Here is a 23,756-nt window from a genome sequence, read left to right on the forward strand (position 1 = left end):
TCTTGAATGTGGGTTTTCAGCCATGTTTCATATATTCTTTCTACTCTTTTTCTCTTTCCTTCTGGGGCTCCATTATGCACGTTGTGGCATGCTTCTTGCCATCCCCCCGGTCTCTGAAGCTCTGTTCAGTTTTTCATTGTTTCCTTTCTGTTCCTCAGACTGACTACTTTCATTTGACCTATCTTCAAATTTTCCAGTTCTTTCTTCTGGCTGCTGTAATTGGCTTCTGAGACCCTCTAGTAGATTTTTTTGCTTCAGTTCTTTTTCCCCCAGTTACTTTTGAATTCCAGAATTTGTATTTGGTTCTTTTAAAAAAGTAATGTATATTTCTTTATTGATTTTCTTATGAGATACTGTTCCTATACTTTCCTTTAGTTATTTATACAGGGTTTTCTTTAGCTCTTTGAGTGTATTTACCATAGTTGATTTATAGACTTTCTACTAAGTACATGTCTGGACTTCCTCAGGAATAGATTTTGCTTGTTTTTGTACATTGTGTATGGGCTGTCTTCGTTTTTTGTGAGTCTTATAATTTTTTTTGTTGAAAATTGGGCGTTTTAACTAACAATGTGGTAATTCTGGAACTCAGACTCTCCTTTTCTCCATGGTTTGTTGCTGTTGGTACTTGATGGAGTTCTTGTTTGATGACTTCTTTTCTTTTCTTTTCTCTCTTTTTTTTCTTTTCTTAATCTCTTTCTCTCTCTTTGTCTCTCACTCTCTGTTTCTCTCTCTCTCTCTCTTCTCTGTCTTTCTGTCTTTTTAAGAGAAAGAGAGAGAGAGAGCCCAGGAGCAGGGGAGGGGCACAGAGGGAGAGAGAATCTTAAGCAGGCTCCATGCCCAGTGCAGAGCCTGACGTGGGCTCGATCTCACAACCGTGAGATGATGACGTGAACTGAAATTGAGAGTCAGATGCTTAACTGACTGAGCCACCCAAGTTGCCCCTGATGACTTTTCTGAACTAATTTTCTAAAGTGTGTATTCTTTATCATGTGTGGCCAGTGAAGTCTTTATTTGGTGAGCTTAGTGATCAGCAAATGATTGGACAGACTTTTTTTTTTTTTTTTTTTACATTTATTTATTTTTGAGAAACAGAGTGAGACAAAGCGTGAGCGGGGGAGGGGCAGAGAGAGAAGGAGACACAGAATCTGAAGCAGGCTCCAGGCTCTGAGCAAGTGGTCAGCACAGGGTCTGATGCGGGGCTTGAACCCACAAACTGTGAGATCATGACCTGCGCCAAAGTCAGACGCTCAACCGACTGAGCCACCCAGGTGTCCCGATTGGACAGACTTTCTTAAACACCTAGAACCAGTGAATCTTTCTTCCATGGAGCTCCATATCGGGGCATGCCTTTAACACTTAGCCTCGCAGTTGAAAAGTCAGCCATAGCCTCCATTTCCTGCTCATGCAGAGTCTCAAAGTCAGCTGGTGGTGAGGGGTTAGGGCCTCACCTAAGGATTTTTCCTAAGCTTGCACACGGCCTGCACATTCACGTGGCCCAAATGTTCAAAACCTCCATGAACATTGTATTCCCCAGCGTTTTTTTGTTTGCCTCAGCTGTTATCCACTATTGCAGTCCGCAGTGAAATTAAAATACTTGCCTCTAATTGTTTGCAGCAAACACTCTTCTGGGGAAAAGGCTTTTCTGAGTCCATTCAAAACCAGCCTAACACGTGGGATCTTCCAGGGAACTGTCACACAGGACAGGTACTCACAGTTCTTTAGGAATGGAGTTTTGAAGGAGCCCCAGCCCCTTTCTGCTGTCTCAGGTGTGCCAGGCTGTGCTGGGAGCGCGGGTTACCAAGGGACTGGAGAGTGAGAATGGGTCTAGGGTAAGTTAGAAGGTCACAAAGCTTGTGTTGCTTGCATAAATGCTCTCTGGATTCCTGCAAACCTTTGGTTAGTTTCCAAAGTTCGGAAAAAGTACATATTGACAGTTTTCACTAGTGTTCTTGTTGCTTTTTGGAAGAAAGCTTTTTCAGGGTTTTACTCCATTATTTTCTGTTTCGGATCAGGAAATTTCTTGTGTAGCTTCTTGTTTTCCTGGTGTGTTTCTTGCTTTCTTTTTCTTGTAAAAAATAGTATGCTTTCATCATAACCTCAGAGCCACCCAGACTCTCTGGTACAGTGTATTGTCTAGAAACCACTTTCCTGAGGTCCTTTCACCTCTCATCAACCTGGGCCGACTGTGTTTGAGTTCTGTACAGCTCCCATCCAGGAGCTTCCTTTCACCACACTTCTAGATGAAATTCAGTATGTTGGGGATCTCTGTTGCACCTTCCTCTTCCCCCTCCCCCAGTTTTAGTAAGATATAATTGACATATAATGCTGTTATTAGCTCGGGTGTATAAAGTACTGATTTGAAGTCCGTATGTATCATGGGATGATCACCATGGCAGGTTTGGTGGCCTCCTTCGCCGTACGTAGTTACGGTTTTGTGTGTGTGAGAGGAGTGTTTCAGTTCTGCTGCCTTAGCAACCTGCGCACACGCGACAGGGATGTGAGCTGCAGTCACCAAGCTGTGCGGGAGATCTTCCTCTGGTTTAATTTTCTTCTCATTTTGCTGTGGTTTAGCCTCAAGGAACTTTCTCAAGATACGTTATAAATCCAGAGATCTTGAATGTTTTAAAATGTAGTTATTTTAAACCTCTGCTTATTCCCTGGTTTGGGTATGAATAGAAATCTAACTTCACGAAAATTCTCCACTTGGAAGATGGAAGGCATGGCCTGCCTGTGCTTCTGCATCCAGTGTAACTGATTCTAGAGATCTTCCGTTCAGGTTCTTTGTGAGTAAACTTTTTTTCCCTGGGGAACTTTCGGGGCCTTAAACAGCTGAGGTTATGAAACCACGAGTTTGCGTGAGTCATCTTTCATTCGTTCTGTGTAGCCCTCAGTGGGTTTTTTGTCAGAAGGCACGTTTTCCTTCAACTCTGGAGCGTTGTCCCGTGGCTGCTGTGGTTTATGGCATGCCACACTGACCGCCTGATGCATCTTGTCTCTCCCTTGATGCTTTCCAGCCTTGCTGTTGGGAGTTTTATTTTAGCCTCTGTGTGTTTAGTATGTGTGAGCGTTCTGTTCTCCTGTTTCTTTTTGCTTCCACACTCCTCTCATCTCTCTGAGGGTGTGTATTGGAAATATTTTGGAATTTCCTTTCTTCCTAATTAGTTCTGTAGTCTTTGTGTTCCATGCTGCAGATTTTCCTTCAGGATGCAATTCTGAGTTCCCTGGTTGTTTTTTATTTAAAAACCTATTTTCCACATTCTTTAGGGTAGGGGATGGTGTTGATGATTTTCCCCATATCGGTCTGGGGTCTGCTCCTCTCCCACCTAGGAGGGCTGAGGGGCTGGCCGCCCACACGGCCCCCACACACTGCCCGTCACACTGCTGACCAGGGTGTTTGGGATGGCGCCCCGCGCTGGTCTGGGCCACGGTGTGTTCTGTCCTTTCTGATGGGTCCTCCCCAGCACAGCCGTCCCCGGGCTGACCCTGACTCTGAGCTGCTTGGCGTCTGCCCTCCCTGCCTGCCGACTGCCAGCTGGAAGCCCCAGGTGGCCACGGGCCCCAGGTGCAGACCAGTCTTTTGTCCCTGCTCCACACTGTCTGTCCCCATGCTCGTGCTGGTCTCCCTGGAGCTGCTGGAAGCTTGTCTGTGCTGGTCTCCCACCTCCTCCCTTGTGCCGTCTGGCCTTTTCCTCTTTGTGCTTTGTTTCTGTGGGTCGCAGAGGCTGGGACATGCTCACCCCTCCCAGAGTGACATCTCGAACTGGAAGCGTGTCCTTTCTGGGTCCCCTCGGTGCTTTGGCCCATCCCCTGTTGTGCAAGACCAGCAGCGTGAGCAGCTTGCCCGAATTTGGAGATTATGGTTATGTAAGGCCGGCTGGGAGGATTTTATTAAAGCGAGCTTGCTCCTGGGGTGCCTCCACTGCACCCCAGGTTCATGGTCAAGGACATCTGACGGGCCGGTGATTGGATCCCCCAGGAGTGTGCCAGGTGCTGGGCAACGCCCGGTTGTACCCGTGTCTTCACGGAGCCGGCCGAGTAGACAGTAAACCCTCTCAGAGGTTAGGTGCGGGGCAGCTGTGCCCACAGGATGCCACCCAGCCTGTGTGTGGACACGTGTGGGCAGTGGCTCACCCGTCCCCAGGCGCGGCCTGGAATTCTCCTTGTCTCTGAAAGCCAAAGTTAATGGAACGGCATCTTGCCATGGGCCATCTTCCACCTGAGGGTACTTCACGTTAGGTTACGGCAGTTAGGTTACAGCAGCCAAGCCTGAATATCTATCTGTGACTCTCAGAGTTTGTTTTCAACACTTTACGTTTAATGAGCACTTGTGGAGTCACATGGCGGCGGGGGTGGCGAAGGGGGGGCGAGGGGGGGCGGGTGTCGCCTCCACACAGAACCGGATGGAGCCCACCCTTAGGAAGGCCTGGGTTCCCACCTCCAGTGTCCCTTCACCTGATGCATTCTTCAGGTGCGGTCACAAAAAGACTTTGCATTATAGACACAGATTTCAGAGTTTGAAAAGGGACAGGACTGGTTTGCTCTCCTCGTCCAGTTCGTGATCTGATGAACCTCCAGGGGTTTGGGAGCACTGGGTGCTGGCCAGCGAGGTGGGTGCCTCTCTGCTCGGTGCAGCCTCAGCAGCTCCTGGAAGAGGGCATGTGGGGGGGCTCTGCGCCCCCTGCCAGATGGCGGGATGGGAGAGGGAGGCACACCCCAGCTGCGCCACCCACACCTGCCTGCCGCGTGGGGCTCGGTCCCCTGATGGAGCAGGGGCTTTGGTGGGAAGCCAGTGGTTTTCCCCATGTCATCGTTGTGCACGTGGAAACAGAACTTGCAGTACATTTACTTGAAGGAGATTGATGCGCAGGCCTCCTCAGGTGTCCCTTGGTTGGGACGATGGTCTTCGTCCAGCTGCCTGCTGCTCCCAGGTAGTCATGTGTCGTGTTCTGGTCTGCACCCGGCTCCTGCTTTGGAGTGTGCTGCGCACCCATCAGGGTGCCAGGTGACTCCCTTCTCCTCGGTTCCAGGTCTCGGTGGCCCTGAGCAGCAGCTCCATCCGGGTGGCCGTGCTGGAGGAAGCTGGGGAGCACGTCCTCATGGAAGGGAAGTTCACCCACAAAGTCAATACTGAGAGCTCCCTCTGGAGCCTGGAGCCTGGGAAGTGCGTTCTGGTGAGTGTGGGCATCCATGCTGGGCTGCGGGAAGGAGTGGGGGCTGGGGGCAGGGGGGGTTCCTGCGGTCTAGGGCGCTGCTCAGGGCGCCTTTGCTGGCCTCGGCCCTACAGGCCCCCACCACTTGGCACTCTGAAGTGGAGCCACGTTAACATGAGACCCACGGTGGTCCGTCCTCGGGCGCACGTGGTGACTGCACTCGGTGAGCATGGAGGGGCTCCTGGCAGGGTCATCCCTGCACGGCAGAGCTCGCTTGGATGTGACCCCCGGTCCCAGAGGCTCCCGCTTGCCAGGTCCTGGGTCATGTCGGAGGCAGAGTCAAGTAAGGCGAGGATTGAGAGGCAGGTTGAATTTCCGGGATGCTGCACCAGAGGACGCAGAGCATAGTCGGACCGCTTGTTGGACAGCGGGGGGTCTCATTGAGCCACTCGGGGCTGCAGAGCCCCAGCAGGAGCTTCAGTGCCCTGTTTACTGGAACCTTCCATGGCTCCGCCCCCTCTTCAGGGTCTTGGCCTGGTCAGTGGGTGCTGCCCAGCGGGACCTCATATGGCACAGGGTGCCTCACCAGACAGGAAGATACCAGGTCTTTGGACAAAACCTGAGGGTTTTAAAGGCACGTTCTTCACGTGTGCCAGAAAGGAAGGAAAGAAGAAAGCAAAAAAATGTGTGTTTCGGTTTTATGAAGATCTGCATTCTCCGTGGAATGGGTGCCAGCGGGCCAGCCTGTCTGTGGGGACTGTCAGGGCCGTGGGGTGGAGAGGGGTCTGTCAGTGCTGGGCTGCTGGAGTTCCTTGGCACACGGGGCCCCTGCACGTGACGAGGACAACGGGTCGCAGAGCATAGGCCCCTCCACATGACAAGGACACCAGGTTGCAGAGCACAGGCCCCTCCGCATGACGACGACACCGGGTCGCAGAGCACAGGCATGTCTGCTTGGCCCTTGTTCTGAACCTAGCTTTGCACGTCCTTGTCCTTGCGAGGCTTCTCTCCGTGAGACCGCCTCCCTCTCGTCACCCTGGGGCTCAGCCCTTCTGGCCGTCAGGCTGTGCCTCCCATCCCCCCCCCCCCCCCCCCCCCCGCCCCAAAGCCCATCCCTGCACCCGGCCATGTGGGCGGCGGTGTCTCCAGCTCCTCTCATTTGCAAAATACCTTCACGATGATGGCCTTACTTCCCACGGTCGTGGGAGGCACAGTCAGGGTCTCTTTGCCCCCTGCCCCGTGACAGCCGCTGGCAGCTCCTGTGGCACAGGTGGAGTTGTGAGGCCGGAACCCGTGGACAAGGGGTGCAGCGGCTCCAGAGCAGTGCCCAGGGTGAGTCCTGGTGGTACCGTTGCTGTGCTCCCCGGAGGAGCATGGCTGGGAAGCCCTCACCATGCAGTCTGTCTGCCCTGACACTTCCTCTGGGATGCACGAAACCATGTCCGTACAAGGACAGGCTGGCCTCACAGCCACTGTGACCGGTGTACCTGACATCACTGCTGTGGAAACATGCTGCTCATGACTTGGTAGTGCGTCTCATAATGGCTTTGCTTGGCAGAGGTGACTTTGACGTCCTCGTGGCCATGTTGTCTCTGTTTTGTGCGCGTGTGCCTAAGCGGGGTTGTGGCCGGGCCGGAGTGCGATTCATCGTCCCGGCTGCCACTTGTAAGCACACAGGGGGCCGGGCTCTCGGAGTGGCCTGGTAACACAGTAAACTCTCTGGAAGCTTGCTTTCTGGACCCGGACCCTGCACCTGGAAGTGGCTCACCCGAGCTGAAGCCCGCCTGTTCCCTCCCTGTCGGCCTTCCCGCTGCAGGATGCCCAGGACGGGGCCGGGAGGAGTGCCTGTGGCCGGTTGGAGGCCTTCCTGTGGTCGCCCTCGCCATCCCGGAGCTGGTGCACTTGTTGCTGCCAGGAACGCGGCTTTGAGGAGTTTTCCCTGTGGACCTCCTGCCAGCAGGGTCCATGTGGAAACCCTGGATCCCCGGGTGCCGGACAGGTCCCTCCCCACTGTCTCCAGAGTCCTTGGCTGTCTGTGCTGGAGCCACGTGTGTGCGGGCCTCACCGCCTGCCTGCCTGTCCCCAAGCTCACTCTTCAGCCCGGCCCTGGCATGGCCGACGTGTCCTGCCCATGGGATGCAGTCTTTCCCCCGTGTCTCCTTGCTCCCGACCACAGGCCGTAGTCTGGGTTTGATAGTTCATCTGTCGGTGATGTTTGGGGTCATGCATCTGAGATGATATGGTGGCTCAGCTGTTCTGACACGTGAAGGCCCTGCTTGTGTTTGCTGCTGGGAACAAGCCCGTGTCGCTCGGGCATCGGGGGCAGACGGCAGGGCTGGTGGGGCCCCTCCTCTGCTCAGCATTGCCTGGCATTGGGAACCTCATCAGGCATGGGAGCTCGGTTCCTCACCCTCGAGATGAGGCCAAGAGCCGTGGTCGGTCACTCTCGACATGTGGGCCGCTAAGGAACATGGTCAAGGGCCCCTCTCCTGAGGGCTGCAGAGGGCCCCACATGCCCTGGTGTCCTCACCAGAGCCTGGAACCTGCACGTGCTACCTCGCAGGAGACGAGAGGGAAGTGTGAGACAGAGGAGGATGTGCAAACCAGTAGTAACATGAAGACAGGCCCCAGTCTCTACTGGGGCCACAGCCCATCCCTGGACCCCTCAGGAGGGGCCGGCTGGCCTCATCCGGAGAGGGCAAGTGTCCCCCACTGCCCTGGGGCAGTGTCACAGGCCTTGGGTGTCAGTGTGTCCATGACGGCCTCACAGAGCAGGTGGGCACCCCAGGACTGCCTTCACCTCAACAGAGTCCTTGGTCCGCGCCCCTGACCTCCTGACAGTCGAGGCCACCTGCTTCCCAGCCACCCCCTCGCCCGAGTGGTTGCTTTCGGAGCAGGCAGGGGCGGCAGCTAAAACCGGATGACAGCTCTTGCCTCCCTCCCTCCCACACTCGAGAATGCCTCTCAGGCAAGAGACGTGAAGTCAGCGCCTCCCCCGACCGTTCTGTCCCAGAACCGCCCGGCACACTGTCCTCGGTTCCCCTCCAGGTGGTGCTGGTGGCTCGGTGCCCGGGGGCCGGGGGCCGGGGGCAGGGGGAGGGTCTGGGGGTGGAGGGTTGAGATGCACCCCAGGCGGGGGTGGTCCGTCAGCTGACCCTCTAGCCATTCAGGTTGGCTCAGCAGGTGCAGGGTGTTCTGGGGCCCGTGTCTGCTCAGGGGACACGGGGGTGAGCATGTGTACATGCTGTGCCTCCGCGTGCTTGGATGACTGACTTAGGTCCTTAAGTTCAGTTCTCAGAAGCAGAGTCGCAGGCTGACTGTGGTCCTTGGCCGTTTGCCAGGGGCTCCCCCCCTGCGCTGTTTCTGTGGTGACCTGGGTCCCTGTGTGTCCTGACTGCTGGTCCCCCTGCACTCCTTTCTCTCTCTCTCTCTCCCTCTGCTGGTGGGGATGTGGGTTTCTCAGGAAGGGCCTTCCCGTTGCTGTTTCCTCGCTGGTGGCCACCAGTGTCACAGAGAGCGTATCCTTCTTCCTCCCAAATGCAGGTTAAATAACGTTAGCATTTTGGTGTATGCCGGAAGCCTGAAAACCAGTTGCCAGAATGAAATGCAGGCCCTTGGCTTTCAGCACTCTCATCTCCTGGGGTCCTGGGAGTTTCTTGGGACAGTCAGCACCTTGGCACCACCGCAGGTGTCCCTGAGCCCCAGCAGGGAGTGGGGGCGGGGGGCCAGGGCAGTAGGGATGTACTGACAGGACCGGTGGGCCGCGCTCCCAGGGGACCCAGATACTGTCCCTCTATCCCGCAGAGACCCCGCTCAGCACCACCTGGCCGCCCTGTGCTTTCAGCACGTGGGTCCTCCCACCTCCCCCACACCTGCACCACACACTGTGGCCCTGTCCTGTTTGGCCCACGTGGTGCTTTGATTTGTAAGCTTAAAAAACTTGTGGACAACATGGAACACCAGGAGATTGCCCATCATGGCACCGCCTCCAGCAGGTTCTAGATGTGGATCCCGTCCCTCATGGTGTGCCTCCGGCAGGTTCTGGAAGGTTCTGGATGCGGATCCCCATCCCCTCACAGAAGCGTCTGCAGAGGGCAGCTTCCTGTCATCTGTCCTGGGCTTGACGCGCCTCCGCGGAGCCCCTGTCCACAGCTTTCATGGATGCCTCCCCAGCTTGCACTGTCCAGAGCGCACCTCAGCAGGCACTTGGCCGCCTGCTTGGACACGGCTCTGCCATGGAGGGGGGTGGGGGAGGCAGAGGTGGTGACTCACCCGCACAGGTTGTGGGCGTTTTGGGTTCGTTCATGTGGAGCTTGAAGTTTCTGTGAGGACAAGCTGGTTCTGGGTCTGGGACCCAGTCTGTACAGGATCCTGGAGGGAGGCCAGGTAAGGGGGGGCATGTTACCAGGTGGCAGTGAGCTCGCTGGCCTGTCAAGCCAGGAGACTGAACACCAGCGTAGTTGGGGACAGGAGTGAGTGGGGGCCTTTGAAACACTGGGCATCCAGGAGGAAGCTGTCGTGGAGGAGGAGGCCCCTGCCACCAGTGTGGGGAAGATGGGGTCAAGGAGGAATGCACAGAGCATGTGGCTGCATGATGTCTGTGCCTAAATGGGGGACATGCTGGGAAGGGCCCAGCGTCCCCTTTGCTGTGTCCTGTTGGGGACGCTTCTCTGAGTTTAATCAGGAGGAAACACCAGACAAACCCTGAATGAAGAATGGTCTTTAGGAGAGGCCGTGGAATGTTCCAGTTGAGTGGGGACAGGACCCCAGCGCACATCCCGTGCTGGAGGGAAGGTGAGCTGCGGTTCTAGTAGAGGAAGGAGGCCCTTATGGAAATATCAGGGGTCAAGGGTCAAGGTGGTTCAGAAAAAAATCCTGGAGTTTGCTGTGTGTTACGCATGTCCTTAAACAGAGAGGGTTCGTGTGCAGACTCGTGATGATAAAGCATGTTGCTGGGAGGTCCGGGGAAAAGCGCACGGATGTGTTTGGAATTAATTTCAAGTAAAATGTTCAAAAAACCACGATGGCAGAGAAACTCGAGAACAGGTACTCGCACCCTCAGTCGTCAAGGACTTGTGACCTGGAGCTGCTGGCTGTGTGGCTGTGTGTTTGTCGGGGCTCAGGACGTACCCCCAGACCGCGTCTCCACAAACCTGATTTTTAGGGAAGTAACAATGTTACAGTGAAAAATCAAAACCCCACGTTAAGCCATCAGGCTCCTTTAGACCCAGGGCCTCGAGCTCTGTTCCAAGGGCATCTCCTCGGCGCTGTCTTGTTTTGGCCACTGCAACGTGGATGTACCTCGAGGACACCATGCTGAGTGCAAGAGGCGGGGGCACTGAAGGACACGTGACGTGTTTCAGGGCCGGGAGGAGGGGCTGCTTGCGGGCACAGGGCTCCTTTTGAGGTGGTGACACCGGATACAGGTGGAGGTTGTACAACACTGTATATGCACTGACACAGACTCGTCGACTTTAGTTTTTTGAAGTTTATTTATTTTGAGAGAGAGAGAGAGAGAGAGAATGAGTGGGGGAGGGACAGAGAGAGGGAGAGAGAGAGAATCCCAAGCAGGCGGCACACTACCAGTGCAGAGCCCAGCGTGGGACTCCACCCGGTGACCCTGGGATCATGGCTGAGCTGAAGTCAAGAGTTGGACGCTCAACCAACGGCCACTCAGGTGCCTCCTGTGAGCTTCACCTCAAAAAGAATTTTTTTAAAGGTGGTGTTGGGATTGTCTTGGTTTTTGTTGGGTTTGCAAAGGGCCCGGGAGTGCTTGCCGCGTGGACCCAAGATGCGCGGGGAGTGCAGCCCACTGGGTTCCTTGTGTGCAGCATCAGCCCATCCTATCCCCAGGCTGCACGGGGCCTGGTCATGCGTGCACACCTGCCCAGACACCCTGTGTGTGGTTCGTGGTTTGGGTGAGAAGGGCCAGCGGCGGAGCCTGGGGCAGGGCAGGGCTGGCCCCTGGAGCGGCAGCCTCCAGGGTGTCTGCAGAGACCCCAGCCAGGGTGACAGCGGAGGGAACACAGAACGAGCCTGGAGGGCCTCTGTTTCCCGAGATGGATCAGCAAGCACCTTGGGCATCTCTCCAGGAACAATGAAGATGGAGTACGCTTCCACTCGGGAGGTTTTCGTTGCTTTGGAAGGAACACAGATTTGCACCTCAGTGAAGATTCTGTGTTGGGGCCTTGGCCGGGTCGGGTCCCCAGGCCCAAACTGAGGAGCAGAGTCCGTAAGAAGCCAGCTGAACGGAGCATCTGGAAACAAAATCCACCCCACACGCAGACCACGGCATTGGCGGGGAGAAGTCCTTCCTCTGCTGGACTGGCAGGCGGGGGCGCTCAGAGCCCCACGCCCCCTGGGACAGTTGGTGCGGAAGGGGGGAGGCTTATTTCTGTTGTGCCGACATTGATGCCACGCTGTCACCGTGCTGTGATCCTCTCACTTGTGGCCCGCCCTGTATCCGTGTCCACAGCCCGAATCCTTCTCAGGGACCTCGCAAATGTCACTGGTGGGGACCAGGTCTGGGTTTGTGGTGTCATGATCGCTCTCCAGCCAGTAACCCTCTTCCCAGGGTGCTGCCTTGACACGGACCTGCTCTAGCTGCTGGCTGGTCACATCTGCTCTCCCTCCTGGCCCTTTGGGTCATGACGGGTTTCAGGCCATTGGATGGTAAATGGACAGTGTGAGGGAGAGTGGGCTGCCCACTTGTCAGTTCTTGGCTACCAGTCCCCAGGAGGCGTGCAGTCTGGGCCCTCCCTGTATGCAGTCCCGACATTGGCGTGTGCCGGGTGAGCCGGCAGGGCCGGGCCGAAGAATGTGGATAGAGGTTCCTGTTTGGGGTCCAGTGTATCCCTGGTGGTGCAGGGAGGCTGTGAGGGGGGCTGGGTGGGGTCCTGGGCTTCCGAAAGGACGTGGGGGGTGGGGCAAGGCCTGATCCCCCGGGCCCCTGACTGGTGCCCCGTCCCCCACACTGAGCCCCCTGCTCCCTGCCATGTGCCCCCTGACTGGTGCCCTCACACACACTGAGCCCTGTCCCCCCCACAGTGTGTCCCCTGACCGGTGCCCCCCCCCCACACTGAGCCCCACCCCCCCCATGTGCCCCCTGACCGATGCCCCCCCCACACACACACACACACTGAGCCCGGTCCCCCCACATGTCCCCTGACCGGTGCCCCCCACAAACACTGAGCCCTGTCCCCCCCATGTGCCCCCTGACCAGTGCCCCCCCACACACTGAGCCCGGCCCCCCCACGTGTCCCCTGACCGGTGCCCCACACTCACTGAGCCCCGTCCCCCCCCATGTGCCCCCTGACCGGTGTGCCCCCCCACACTGAGCCTGGCCCCCCCACGTGTCCCCTGACCGGTGCCCCATACACACTGAGCCCCGTTTCCTCCCCCCCCATGTGCCCCCTGACCGGTGCGCCCCCCCACACTGAGCCCGGCCCCCCACGTGTCCCCTGACCGGTGCCCCATACACACTGAGCCCGTTCCCCACCCCCCCATGTGCCCCCTGACCGGTGCCCCACACACACATGCACTGAGCTCTGCACCCCCCTGCCCCCCCTGCTCCGTGTGCCCCAGGTGAGCCTGAACAAGGTGGGTGAGTACTGGTGGAGCGCAGTCCTGGAGGGTGAGGAGCACATTGACATCGACAAGATCAATAAGGAGCGTTCCATGGCCACGGTGGACGAGGAGGAGCACGCGGTGCTGGATAGGCTCACCTTTGACTACCACCAGAAGCTGCAAGGCAAGCCGCAGAGCCATGAGCTGGTAAGGGGGAGTGTGGGGGAGGGGCTGTGCTGGGCAGGGAAGATCCGGTGGGGGCTGGTGGCGTGGCGGGGCTGTCCCTGCCGTGGCATAGCCGGCTGTCTGCTGGGTCCTCGCAGGCCGCTCTAGCCCGGTTGCCTGGTCTCTGTCTGGCATGGGGCGCGTGTTCCACACCTGGACAGAGCCCAGGTGGTGGGGCCGCGACGGGCAGGTCCACACAGATGTGGTAACTCCACGTGTGACCCTAGCTCTCTCCCTCCCACAGGGCTCATGGGAGTCTGGCCAGGGGCCCTGTGAGGCCTCCTTCCAAGTCCTTTTGGAACAAATGTCAGAGGCCTGAGATGTCCGGGGGGCCGGCGGGAGGGGCCCCTTGACCACAGAGGCCCACGCTGGGGGCAGAGAAGAGGGTGGGGTGGGTGCATTCATTCATTCCCAAGAGCGAAAGAAAGGGTCACCTTTGTCAGGTTACTGTTTGCTCCCCTTTTTTGGAACCAGGACCCCAGTGTGACGGGGACTGGACATGTGAGGGGGTGTTGCTGGGCACCACAGCCACCCACCTCCTAGGGTTTGTTTTCTTTTTCCACGTGCGTCACACACGGGAGCCCCCCAGTGGCGTTGAGATTCGGAGGTGTCCTCTGCGTCCTGGGGCGTTCACTGTGGTCCTGCCGATGTCGGGGGTCCACTGCTGGTGTGTCCCTTCTGTCTGCCCTGTCTTTATCCCTTCCTCCCCGTGCAGCCGGCTTTCCTGCGAGGGTCACTCGGAGCGCTGACTGCTCTATCCCGAGTGGGCTCCTGCCCCCAGTCTCCAAATCTTCTCTCAGCCGGGCTCCCTGATCACCAGGGCTCACAGGGCAGGAGGGGAGGCTCTCGGTACCTCTTGGGCCGAGTCTCTGGCTGTGACCATGGAGTTTGCGGGCAGGGGACTTGTCTTTGTGCGAGTTTAGCAGCCGGGCTAGTTTAGTCACGTGACGGTCGCCTGTGGCTGGCGGATGAAAGCTGTGTGGACGTGGACCCCGAGGGAGGGTCTAGGGTCGCTGCCTGGGAGGGGGCCGGGCGCTTAGGCCCAAGGGGGAGCAGGAGACCCTTGCTGACAGGCCCAAGGCCAGGCAGCCGACGGGGAAGTGTCTGAAGAGCTTTGAAGATGCCGCCGGCTCGTGGGATGAGCTCTGTGCCTGGAGTCGGAGGGGAGTCCAGACAGACTTGTGTGCTGGGCAGCATGCTGGCCCCAGGGCACAAGCGATGCTTTCTGGGCACCTTCAGCAGGCACGAGGGAGCCAGGGGCCACGCGTGCCCCTCCCCCGGGTGAGACACTAGTGAATGAGTGGCACAGGCTCTGCTGTCTGGGATGCGCCCGGGCTTGGTGGGGATTCGGGGAGGAGTGTGTGCAAACGAGGGCCATCCCTGCATGCAGCCATGGGGGAAGCACGGTGTGGGGGGTAGGTTTGGGCCACAAGGAGAGCGCGAGGGCCGCAGGCGGGCTGTGCCGGGAGCAGGGGAGGCTCAGAGGTGCTGAAGCCGCGCACAGCTGTGGACAGCTCAACTGGTGGCCTCTGGAGGAAAGCTGGTCCCTGGGAGAAGGGCGATGTGTGGGGCCAGAGATGCAGCAGGGCTCACTGGTGGCTCCCTGTGAGGGCCTGACCAGGGGCCCTGCGAGGCCTCCTTCCAAGTCCCTTTGGACTTGGGGCAGGGCTGGTGTGGGGAGTGGGCTCAGGGCCCACCCCGGAGACGCAGGGCCCATGCGAGTCATGTCCGGCGTGGAGAGAGTGTGACTGAGGAGAGGGCTTGAAAGGGGGTGGCAGGAGGGAGTTGGAGCTAAAGCAGTGGGTGGGGGGCCCGTCGTACCCACTCCGTGTCGGCTGGGGCTGGTGTCCAGGTCCCTGGTGCGAGTCTGATGTGCTCGCCCCTGCTCCACTGGGTTTAGCGACGGGGAAGAGTGGTCCCAGGCAGGACAGTCCCGCAGCCTCATTGGACGCCAGGGTTTCTCCCCCTGCCCTGTGTGTGGGGCGTGAGCGTGGGGGCCTGCGGTCGCCCAGGCAGGTCCTCCCGTGGAGGAGGCCAAGTGAGCACTGCTCTGGGCTGTGCGGCTAACCTCTGTGTCTGTTTTCTGTTTGTAGAAAGTCCATGAGATGCTGAAGAAGGGGTGGGACGCAGAAGGCTCTCCCTTCCGAGGCCAGCGGTTCGACCCAGCCATGTTCAACATCTCCCCGGGGGCCGTGCAGTTTTAGCGCCCTGGCACCCTCCTGCAGGGGCTCGCCGTCTGGTTGGCCCCTGCCAGCCTTTCTCTCAAGGGTGAACCCGTGGCTCCCAGCCCCACATCTCCAGACTGTTCCGGAGCAGCGTGGGGTGAGCGGGCCGCTGGCCCCCCCCTGCTCTCCTCTCGCTGCTGTGCGCGCTCTGCTTGCTTTCCCCGTGGGGGGGCGGAGGGGAGGTGCTAGACCAGCACCCCCAGGTGCAGGGGGCACGGGGTCCGAGCCTTGACCTGACTCTGGGCACGCACGTGTGGTCTCGCTTGGCCTTTGTGTGTGTCCGCTGCCTGCTCAGACCCGTCGAGGAGCAGAGTGGGGTCTTGGTCGCCGCTTGGGGACGTGGGCCACAGGCGCAGCAGGAACTGTCCTCTGATGTCCTCCTGTGGACCCGGTCCTTGTAAGAGAGCTGACTGGGCGCCCTCGGGAGATCACAGAGACCACGATGCAGCAGCCCCTCCTCTTCCACTGAGCCCAGGGCCACTGCCACCTCTGCTTTGCCAGCCCCGTGGCCGTCGCTGCGGGCCACCCTCGTGGGCTCTGCCCTCGGGGCTGGGGAGAAGGACTCCTTCTGGGGGTGGTCCTTCAGGAGACCCCTCCTTTCACCTGAGTAGCTGGGAGCTGGCATGTCACAGTCGTGTGGGGACAGGTTTCTGGCTCAGGGTGGCCAGAAGTGGGTGGGGAACCCCTGAGTCTCCTGATCGACCAGGCCTCAGGTGGCTCTGGTGCCATCGAGGGCATCGCCAAGCTGCTGAGACCCCTCTTCAGGCCCCCCGGATTTGCACGCCTGTGTGCTGACGTGCGCGTGTGGAAACTGTTGGTGAGGGTGTGCTACTTGGGAGATGGGGGGGGGGCCGTGGACTCTGTGGTCACGTGTCTTCCTTTGCCCGACTTTGTTTTCAGTGTTGCGTTTCTGCCCACCCTGCCTGCCGTGACCATATCCTATCTGCGTCTGGGAGCGGCCGGTGGGGCCAAGGCACCCGTCCACGTGGCTGCTGCTGGGCCACCCTTGCCCTTCCGTTGGGCGTCCTCTGTCCCTCGCTGCTGGCCTGGGCCCTGGAGCCCGTGCAGCCTGCGTGTTTTCTCTCTTTAGACACGGCAGCCGCAGACCGGCCACTGAGCTCCGTCAGCGGAGGTCCGAGGAACCGTGGGGTGCCTGCCTGCGAAGTCCCCCTTCTCCAGTGTCTGTTTGCAATAAATCTGTATTTAAGCACTTCAGGGTCCCTGTGTGTCATTTGAGACGTTGTCTGTGTGTGTGTGGAGGTTTCTGGGACTCCAGCCACAAGGTCCTTGGCTCACGTCCACTGCAAACACCAAAGCGGAGAACGCCTCAGTGTCTCGTGAGCCAGGCCGGTCTCTGACCTGTGGTTTTCGGAAATCTGATGAATTTTGGATCAAGAGAAAAGGATTGTAGCTACAGGGCCCCCATCTGTCTGCGGCAGGTTCTGGAAACCCAGGGTGAGCACAGATCCCAAACTGTGGCCAGTGGACCCTCACGCCCACGTTCCTGTGCACTCTGTCGCGGGGGGGACCGCACTCAGTGGGCAGGGCTGGCGCTGTTTCCTGGTTTGCGATTTTTGAACCAATGGAGGGGGCACATGACCCCATTATGCACAGATGCGCAGGGCCAGAGATAACCCGCCAGGGAGGAGTAGCCCCATCTTTCACGTTTGCCCCAAGGTGTGTGGGAGGGGGAACAGGGTCCGCGGTCTGTGTGGAAATGGGGCCGTAGCTCTTGCACAAGGACATGTGTGCCCAGAAACGTCTGCCCCACGGGCAGGCCCAGCTGCTGCCTGTGAGTCCCCTGGACAGCAGGTTGGCGCTCATGTGGACATGGTGGGGACGCCATGGTCCTGTGTTGACACTGTCACGGCTTCGGGGGTGGAGGTGTGGGGAGTTAACCTCTGTCACTTCAGGCTCTGCTCCCCAAGCACCCAGCCGCACCAGCCTGGCAGTGTTCTTACCTGGCAGGGTTCTTTACGGTCGGCCTGCCCACGCAGGTCTGCCAGAGTGCGGCACCTCCTAGATGGGGTCAGGGGACAGGACCAGGTGCGCGGACACTGCAGCCCATGCCGGGAGAGTCTGGGCTCCCGGGACTCAGTCTTGTTCGTGTCGAGGGGAGGGGGTCACACGGTGGGATGGGGGCACACCCCGGCTGTGGACAGCAGGCCTGGCAGCCTGACGTGGCCGTCCTGGGTAACTGGTGTCCTGCCAGGCAGACCTGAGACCTCCATCCTGGAGAAGGAGCCCAGGCCTGGCCTCCTGCTTTCCCAGGCTTGTTTACCAAAGCCGGATGGGCTCTTTTCGGTCCACACAGTGTGGGAGGCCTGTAGAGGTGACACCCCTGAGGCTGGAGCTAGTCCCCGCTCCTGCCCCACCCCCTGCGGGGCCCACCGGCCTCTGCTGTACACGTGGCACTGGCCTGGCATTGGCCGGGCACTCTGCAGGTGGGGGTTAGGCCCCCGGTGTCATTTGCTGATGGAACCCCCACAGCCCAGACGTTCCAAGAGGGGGCCCTGAGATGTGGCTGACCACTTCCTAATCTGGGTCCAGGCCAGCTGCTCTCCTGGGGCTCCTTCCTAAGGAGGGGTTCCAGTGTAGGTGTAGAGATGGTGGGGCCAGAGGCCAGGGGGAGCCCACCCCTTGGGCAGAGTGGTAAGGAAGCTGGCCAGGTCAGGACCATCCTGTGGCCTGGGGTGTGGCCCCCGGTGGGCCATAGTGGGGAAGTGCAGAGCCATCCAGGGTGTGCTGTCCTCAGAGGGGTTGATAGCGGCCACGGGGGGGCCTGGGGACAGGAGACCTTAGACCGGGGCTCAAGATGCTAGCAGAGGCACTGAGGGAGGAGGAGGCAGGGACTTGGAAGGAGAGAACGGTCCTTGGCCACGAGGTTTTCCCTCACCCTGACAGGTGACCTCTCCCCATTTAAACCGACACTCTGGGCCCACATGGTGAGGGAGGGAGTGGGCAGGGGGGCGTGTTGCCCACCCTGTCTCTACTTCCTGTGGGGAAGGGGGCAGGGCCCGCCCCTGCCTTCTGGGGCGCCAGCATCCTCAGGGATACCTGGCAGGGTCAGGACTGCCCCGCAGGCCAGGTGCGTCCCTGTCCTGGTCTCTGGATGGGTCAGGTGTATCAACCCCCTCGGTTAAGGGGAGGTAGGCTGTGTTTCTGGAGCACCGGGCACACTAGAGGTCACAAAGTGCATCCTGGGACTTGGCAGGGATTGTCATTGCCCCTGATAGTCACAGGACAGTGTGCACTCTGTGTTTACAGTTGAGTACGCAGCCCTGTCACCAGAACCCTGGGTTACCTGGGCTCATGATACAAATAAAGCACAAAGATCTGGGGTGAACGCGACTGAGGATGGATTCTGCAGGCCAGAAGAGCCCCCAGTGCACCCCAGGGCCGGGACAAGGGGTGGTGAGGTCCGCTCACCTGCCGGGAAGGTGCAGGTCAGGGCCCAGGTGCAGGATGGCAGTCCTCCAAAGCTACCTACTGACCCCTGTGGGGGTGTTGTGGCCCCTGCAGAGGTGGGTACACCTGAGGGTCTCCCCAACCTCACCCCAGACCAGAGGGTACCACGGAGGTGTGGAGAGGGCCTCTTGCTCCTCAGTTTCCGCAAGAGATCCCTGTCAGTGCCTGTGGCCCCTCTGGGGGTCCCACAAAGAGGGCTCAGCACCGGGGGACGCACCGTCTGCTGCCCCCTTGCTGCAAGAGCCGGGCCTCCCACCCACCCTGGACCCTCCAGACTCCTGCCCCCTTGGGAGCTGGACCACGCCCCGGACCATCTTCCCTGGACCCTTGACCCCACCTTCCTCAACTGTACCCTTGTGACACCAGAGAGTCTGACAGCCGCCACCAGCACCCTGTCCTTCAGGGACCCCCACTGCTGGGCCTGGTTCCCTCGGCCCCCTCCCCACTTCCTCCCCCACCTCCAGGTGGGAGGTGACCTGGCAGCCATGGCCACAGCTGTCAAGAGGCTACAGCTTTTAAAATGTGGTCAAAGTCCCAAACCTAAAGCTCACGGGTTAACCGTGTTCGAGTGCGCACCTCTGTCACCACTGTCTGTCCTCAGATCTTTCTCATTGTCCCAAAGTGAAACTCACACCCATCAAACTATCTGCATTTGTTGCTGGCGTTGAAAGGGAGATTTTACCCAAGTTCCGGTTTCTGGGCGCTCTTGTAACCTTGGGAGCCAGGGAGTGCTGGGGCGGGGGATCTGGCGGGCAGAACTGACCAGCATGGCCCCACCACTGCACCAGGCAGTGGGGAGGGGGCACCGTTGTGACCCAGCTGACCTGGATGGAGCAGAGCCGGCTACCCTGGCAGAGGGAAAGCCCAGATTGTGTTGGGGGCTGGGGGGCCAGGGCAGGAGTGTGCTTGGGGCACAGGGGCCAGATCCAGGGGCCTGGGGTGCAGACCGGCTCTGGGATTTAGGTCCCGGGCAGAGGTGGGGGCTGGGCTGCAGGTCCCGCCCACCCAGGACAGGTGAGGGGCCACCCAGAGCGGGGGCTGCCAGGGTGGGGGAAGGTGGCCAGCAGCACAAAGCCCCCCACCCAGAACCGGGGCTATGTCCCCTGACTGTGCTAACAGGGACTGCCGCCAGGTGGTAGCCCTGGGATGAGGTGGTCCTGGACTATCCAGGGGCCTCGTGTCCTCACAGGCAGCCCCTTGGGCAGGAGGGGCCAGGTAGTAGAAGGAGACATGGCCACAGAAGTGGGTGTGGGGGCGATGTGCTTCAGGGGTGGGGCGGGCGGCCTCTGGATGGTGGGGGGTGGGGATGCTGCCCCTCCTGATTTCAGACTTCTGACCTCCAAACTAAGGACAACTTGTGTTCTTAAGCCCCTGAGCCTGCTGGCTACAGCAGCCCCAGAAACTCCTGTGGGAGCGGCAGGGAGTGGGGGGAGCTGTGACCTTGGGGGCCCGGGGTTTCTGCATGCGTATTTGCCCAGTGGTGCTGGAGGGATTGCCCCCTATGGCTGTTGCTTCCCTCCTGGATCCTGTCTTACCCGGTCCCAAGCCAGCACAGCCTAGCCTGTAGGGTGGTCGCCAGCTGACCTCCTGGTCCACCTCCCTCCCTCCCTGTCAGCGCAGAGCCCAACGTGGGGCTTCAACCCATGAGAGCTTTGAGATCATGACCTGAGCTGAAGTCGGATGCTTAACCGACTGGGCCACCCAGGCGCCCCTAAAAAAAATTGTTTTTAATGTTTATTTGGAGAGGGAGGGAGAATCCCAAGCAGATTCCGAGCTGTCCGTGCAGAGCCGGACTCGGGGCTCGATCCCACAAACTGTGAAATCATGGCCAAGAGCCAGACACTTAGCCAACTGAGCCACCCACGCACCCCTGGGGTCAACTCTTGACTTCTGACGTTGAGATAATTATATGGTTAGCCCTCCAACAGTGCAGGTGGTGACGCTGTATAACCTGGGACCCTCTGAACTGACTACTGATGGTCCACTGTTGACTGGACCCTTACCAGTAGCGTAACAGTCAGTGAACCTGTGTTTTGTGTGGTCCGTTATTACATGCTGTATTCTTACAATAAAGGAAGCCAGAGAAGAGAAGGCGTTATTAGGAAAACCAGAAGGAAGAAAAAATAACATTTACAATTCTGTGCTGTATTTATCGAAAAAATTTACGTATAAATGGACCTGCACAATCCAAACTGTGTTGTTTGAGGGTCAAAGGAGACTGTGGCGTGTCCTGGGCCCCGTTCACTCAGCCCCTCCCCCAGTGGCTGCAGGACAAGGACAATCCAGGGGACTGACTGGGACAGCCCACGGAACTCGGATTCCCAGCGCTATGCGTCCCCAAGTGTGTGCAACGCTGTGGTTTCATCACATGACGCTCTGTGCATCTGCTCTGTTCATCATGGGGTGGCCACAGGCTCCCGGACCCCTGGGAACCCCTGTCAGTTCTCGGTCACCGCCGTCACGGGCATGCCGAAGGCTGTGCTCTTGGATCACGTGGTACTTCCCTGAGACCGCCGTTCTCAGCTCGAGTTCATGCCAGCCATGTGAGTCAGGAGCTGACTCCTCGCTGCTGCTGGTGTGAGGCCCTGGACGGGAATGGGCCGCGCACAGGGCCCAAGACGTTCTGGTTCCCAGTTTGGTCTATTAAATTTTTTTTTTAAATCTTTATTTATTTTTGAGAGACAGAGACAGAGCACGAGCAGGGGAGGGGCAGAGAAAGAGGGAGACACAGCATCCGAAGCAGGCTCCAGGCTCCGAGCTGTCAGCACAGAGCCTGACGTGGGGCTCGAACTCACGAACCCTGAGATCATGACCTGAGCCGAAGTCGGATGCTCAACCGACTGAGCCCCCCAGGTGCCCCTCCAGTTTGGTCTATTAAATAGAGCTGCTCTGAGCGTTCACGTGGAGGCTTTTTGTGTGAACCCAAGTTTTCATTTTGAAACCAGCCACTGCTGGCCGTGAGCCACGCAAAGTGGGCACCTCTAGAAGGTGGGAAAGGCGAGGAGAGGGGTTCTCGCCCAGGCCCTCTGAAGCAATCAGCCCTGTGGACACAGACTCTAGTCCCGTCTGAGGCTCCTGCCCTCCAGGACCATCAGATAATAGCTGTGTTTTCTCAAGCCGCTGAGTTGCTAGTACTTTGTCACGGCAGCAGCAGGACGCTAATTCAGGCAACCTCTCCGACAGGTGTGTGCTGGCGTGTCGCCAGGCTGGCAGCTGCATTTCCCTGGTGGCCGGACAGCTGGCCTTGTCCGGAGCTCTCCAGCCGCGCGTCTTCCTCAGTGAAATGTCTGCCCTGTCTTTTGCTTGGTTTCTAATTGGATGGATTGTTTTAATGTTAAGTTTTAACTCTTTAAGATATATTCTAGATAAAAGTCCCTTGTCAGATGTGTGATTTGCAAGCAGTTCCTCGTAGTCTGGAATTAGTCGTCTTAGCCTTTTAACTTATTCTTTCTCAGAGCAAAGTTTTTAATGTCATGAGGTCCAATTTATTGAACTTTCCTTTTATGAATGATGTTTTCAGTGTCTAAAAGAGTCTAAAAAATCTTTGTGTGGATCTCAAAGATTTCTCCTGTTTCTTTTTTCTCTGAGTCTTATAGTTTGTGTTTTCATTGAAGTCCATGATCCATTTTGAGTTCATTTTTGTCAAGCGTGAAGCTTAGGGTCAGGTTGGCCTATGATAGTCCAGTTTCTCCGGCATTTATTGAAAAGACTCTTTCCTTCCCTGAATTGTTTTTGCTCCTTTGCTGTAAATTAACTGGACACAATTATGTGGATTGGCTTCTGAGTCTTCAGCTCTGTTCCACGGCTCTGTGTGCCCGCCCCCCACCAGCACAGCCCTGCCTTCCTCCCTGGAGCGGTGTGCTCAGCCCTGACCCTGTGGGTGCTGTCCTTCTTATTCATCATTGTTTCGGTTATTCCAAGGTCACTCCCTTTTCCTATAAAGTTTAGAATCAGCCTCTTCATGTCTACAAAAAAATCTCACTGGGGTTTTGGTAAAAACTGCATTGAAACTGGACCAGTTTAGGAGGAATCACCATCTTTGCCACGTTAAGTCTTCCGATCCTTGAACATGGTATGTCTCTCCCAAGCTGTTAGATCTTCCGTTTCTTTCATGGGTGTTTGTAACTCTCCTCATGTAGATTCTGTACACATTTTGCTAGATTTTTTTTTTTAAATCCTATTTCTGTAAGTATAGTTTATGTTTTTAATGTTTATTTATTTTGGGAGAGAGAGAGGGAGAGGCAGAGAGAGAGGAAGAGTTACAATCCCAAGCAGGCTCCACACTGTTATCACAGAGCCCACTGTGAGATCATGACCTGAGCGATATCAAGAGTTAGATGCGTCACTGGGTTAGAGCTACCCAGGCGCCCCACATTTTGTTAGATTTATGCCAAGTGTTTTGTGTTCTTTGGGCCAATTAGTAGTGGTGGAATTGCATCTTTAATGTTGGTTTCCTCATTTGTTGTTAATATACAGAAATGAAATTTACTTTTGTCGGTTTGGTATCTTGTGAGCTTACTCCATTCGTTTATTGTAGGAGTTTTTGTACATTCCTCGGAATTCTGTTTTCTATGTAGTCTATCATGTCATCCACAAATAAAGATAATTTTATGTCCAATCTGGAAGCTTTTTGCTTATTTATACGTCCTTATTGCAGGGGCTAGAACTTCCAGTACTATGCCGGGCAAGAGTGGCAAACCCAGACTTGCTTGCCTTGTACCAGACCTTAGATAAGCATCCAGTTTTTCACCATTACCTATGATGTTAGCTTTAGGGTTTTGGTAGATGCTGTTCATGAGGTTGAGGAAACCCATCTCTGTTCCTAGTGTGCTGAGAGTTTTTTCATGAATGAGTTTTGAATTTTGTCAAATGTTTTTTTTTCTGTATAAATTTATATGATAATATGATCTTTTCCTCTTTAACTTGTTGACATGGTATATTACAATGATTGATTTTCGAATATTGAACCTGCCTTGCATACTTGGAATGACTCACATTTGATCTATACCCTGCTGAATTCAATTTGCTAATATTTTATTGAGGATTTTTTTATGTGTAGAAGTTGACAAGAGATTTGTCTGTGGTTTTGTGTGTCTTTCTCTCTCTCTTTCTTTCTTTCTTT

General features: G+C 57.2%; 1 protein-coding gene across 3 annotated transcripts in view; it reads left to right on the forward strand.

Annotated features, from left to right (window-relative positions):
• NUDCD3 (NudC domain containing 3) overlaps positions 1-16,376 on the forward strand; it is a 62,692-nt gene extending 46,316 nt beyond the window's left edge. The window contains exons 4-7 of one of the 3 annotated variants that reach the window (XR_009260646.1): positions 5,028-5,171; positions 12,735-12,923; positions 15,035-15,263; positions 16,257-16,376. Coding sequence is in view for 2 of the 3 variants with exons in the window: in XM_058725672.1 (XP_058581655.1) it covers positions 5,028-5,171; positions 12,735-12,923; positions 15,035-15,145 (444 nt within the window). In the remaining variant the exon portion in view is untranslated. Of the gene's footprint in view, positions 1-5,027; positions 5,172-12,734; positions 12,924-15,034 lie in introns of all 3 variants that reach the window. The other 2 variants (XM_058725672.1, XM_058725673.1) reach the window with 2 other exon arrangements.
• Positions 16,377-23,756: the final 7,380 nt, after the last annotated feature.

The sequence above is a fragment of the Neofelis nebulosa genome, chromosome 4, assembly GCF_028018385.1.
Source record: "Neofelis nebulosa isolate mNeoNeb1 chromosome 4, mNeoNeb1.pri, whole genome shotgun sequence".
In the NCBI taxonomy this organism is placed as follows: Eukaryota; Metazoa; Chordata; class Mammalia; order Carnivora; family Felidae; genus Neofelis; species Neofelis nebulosa.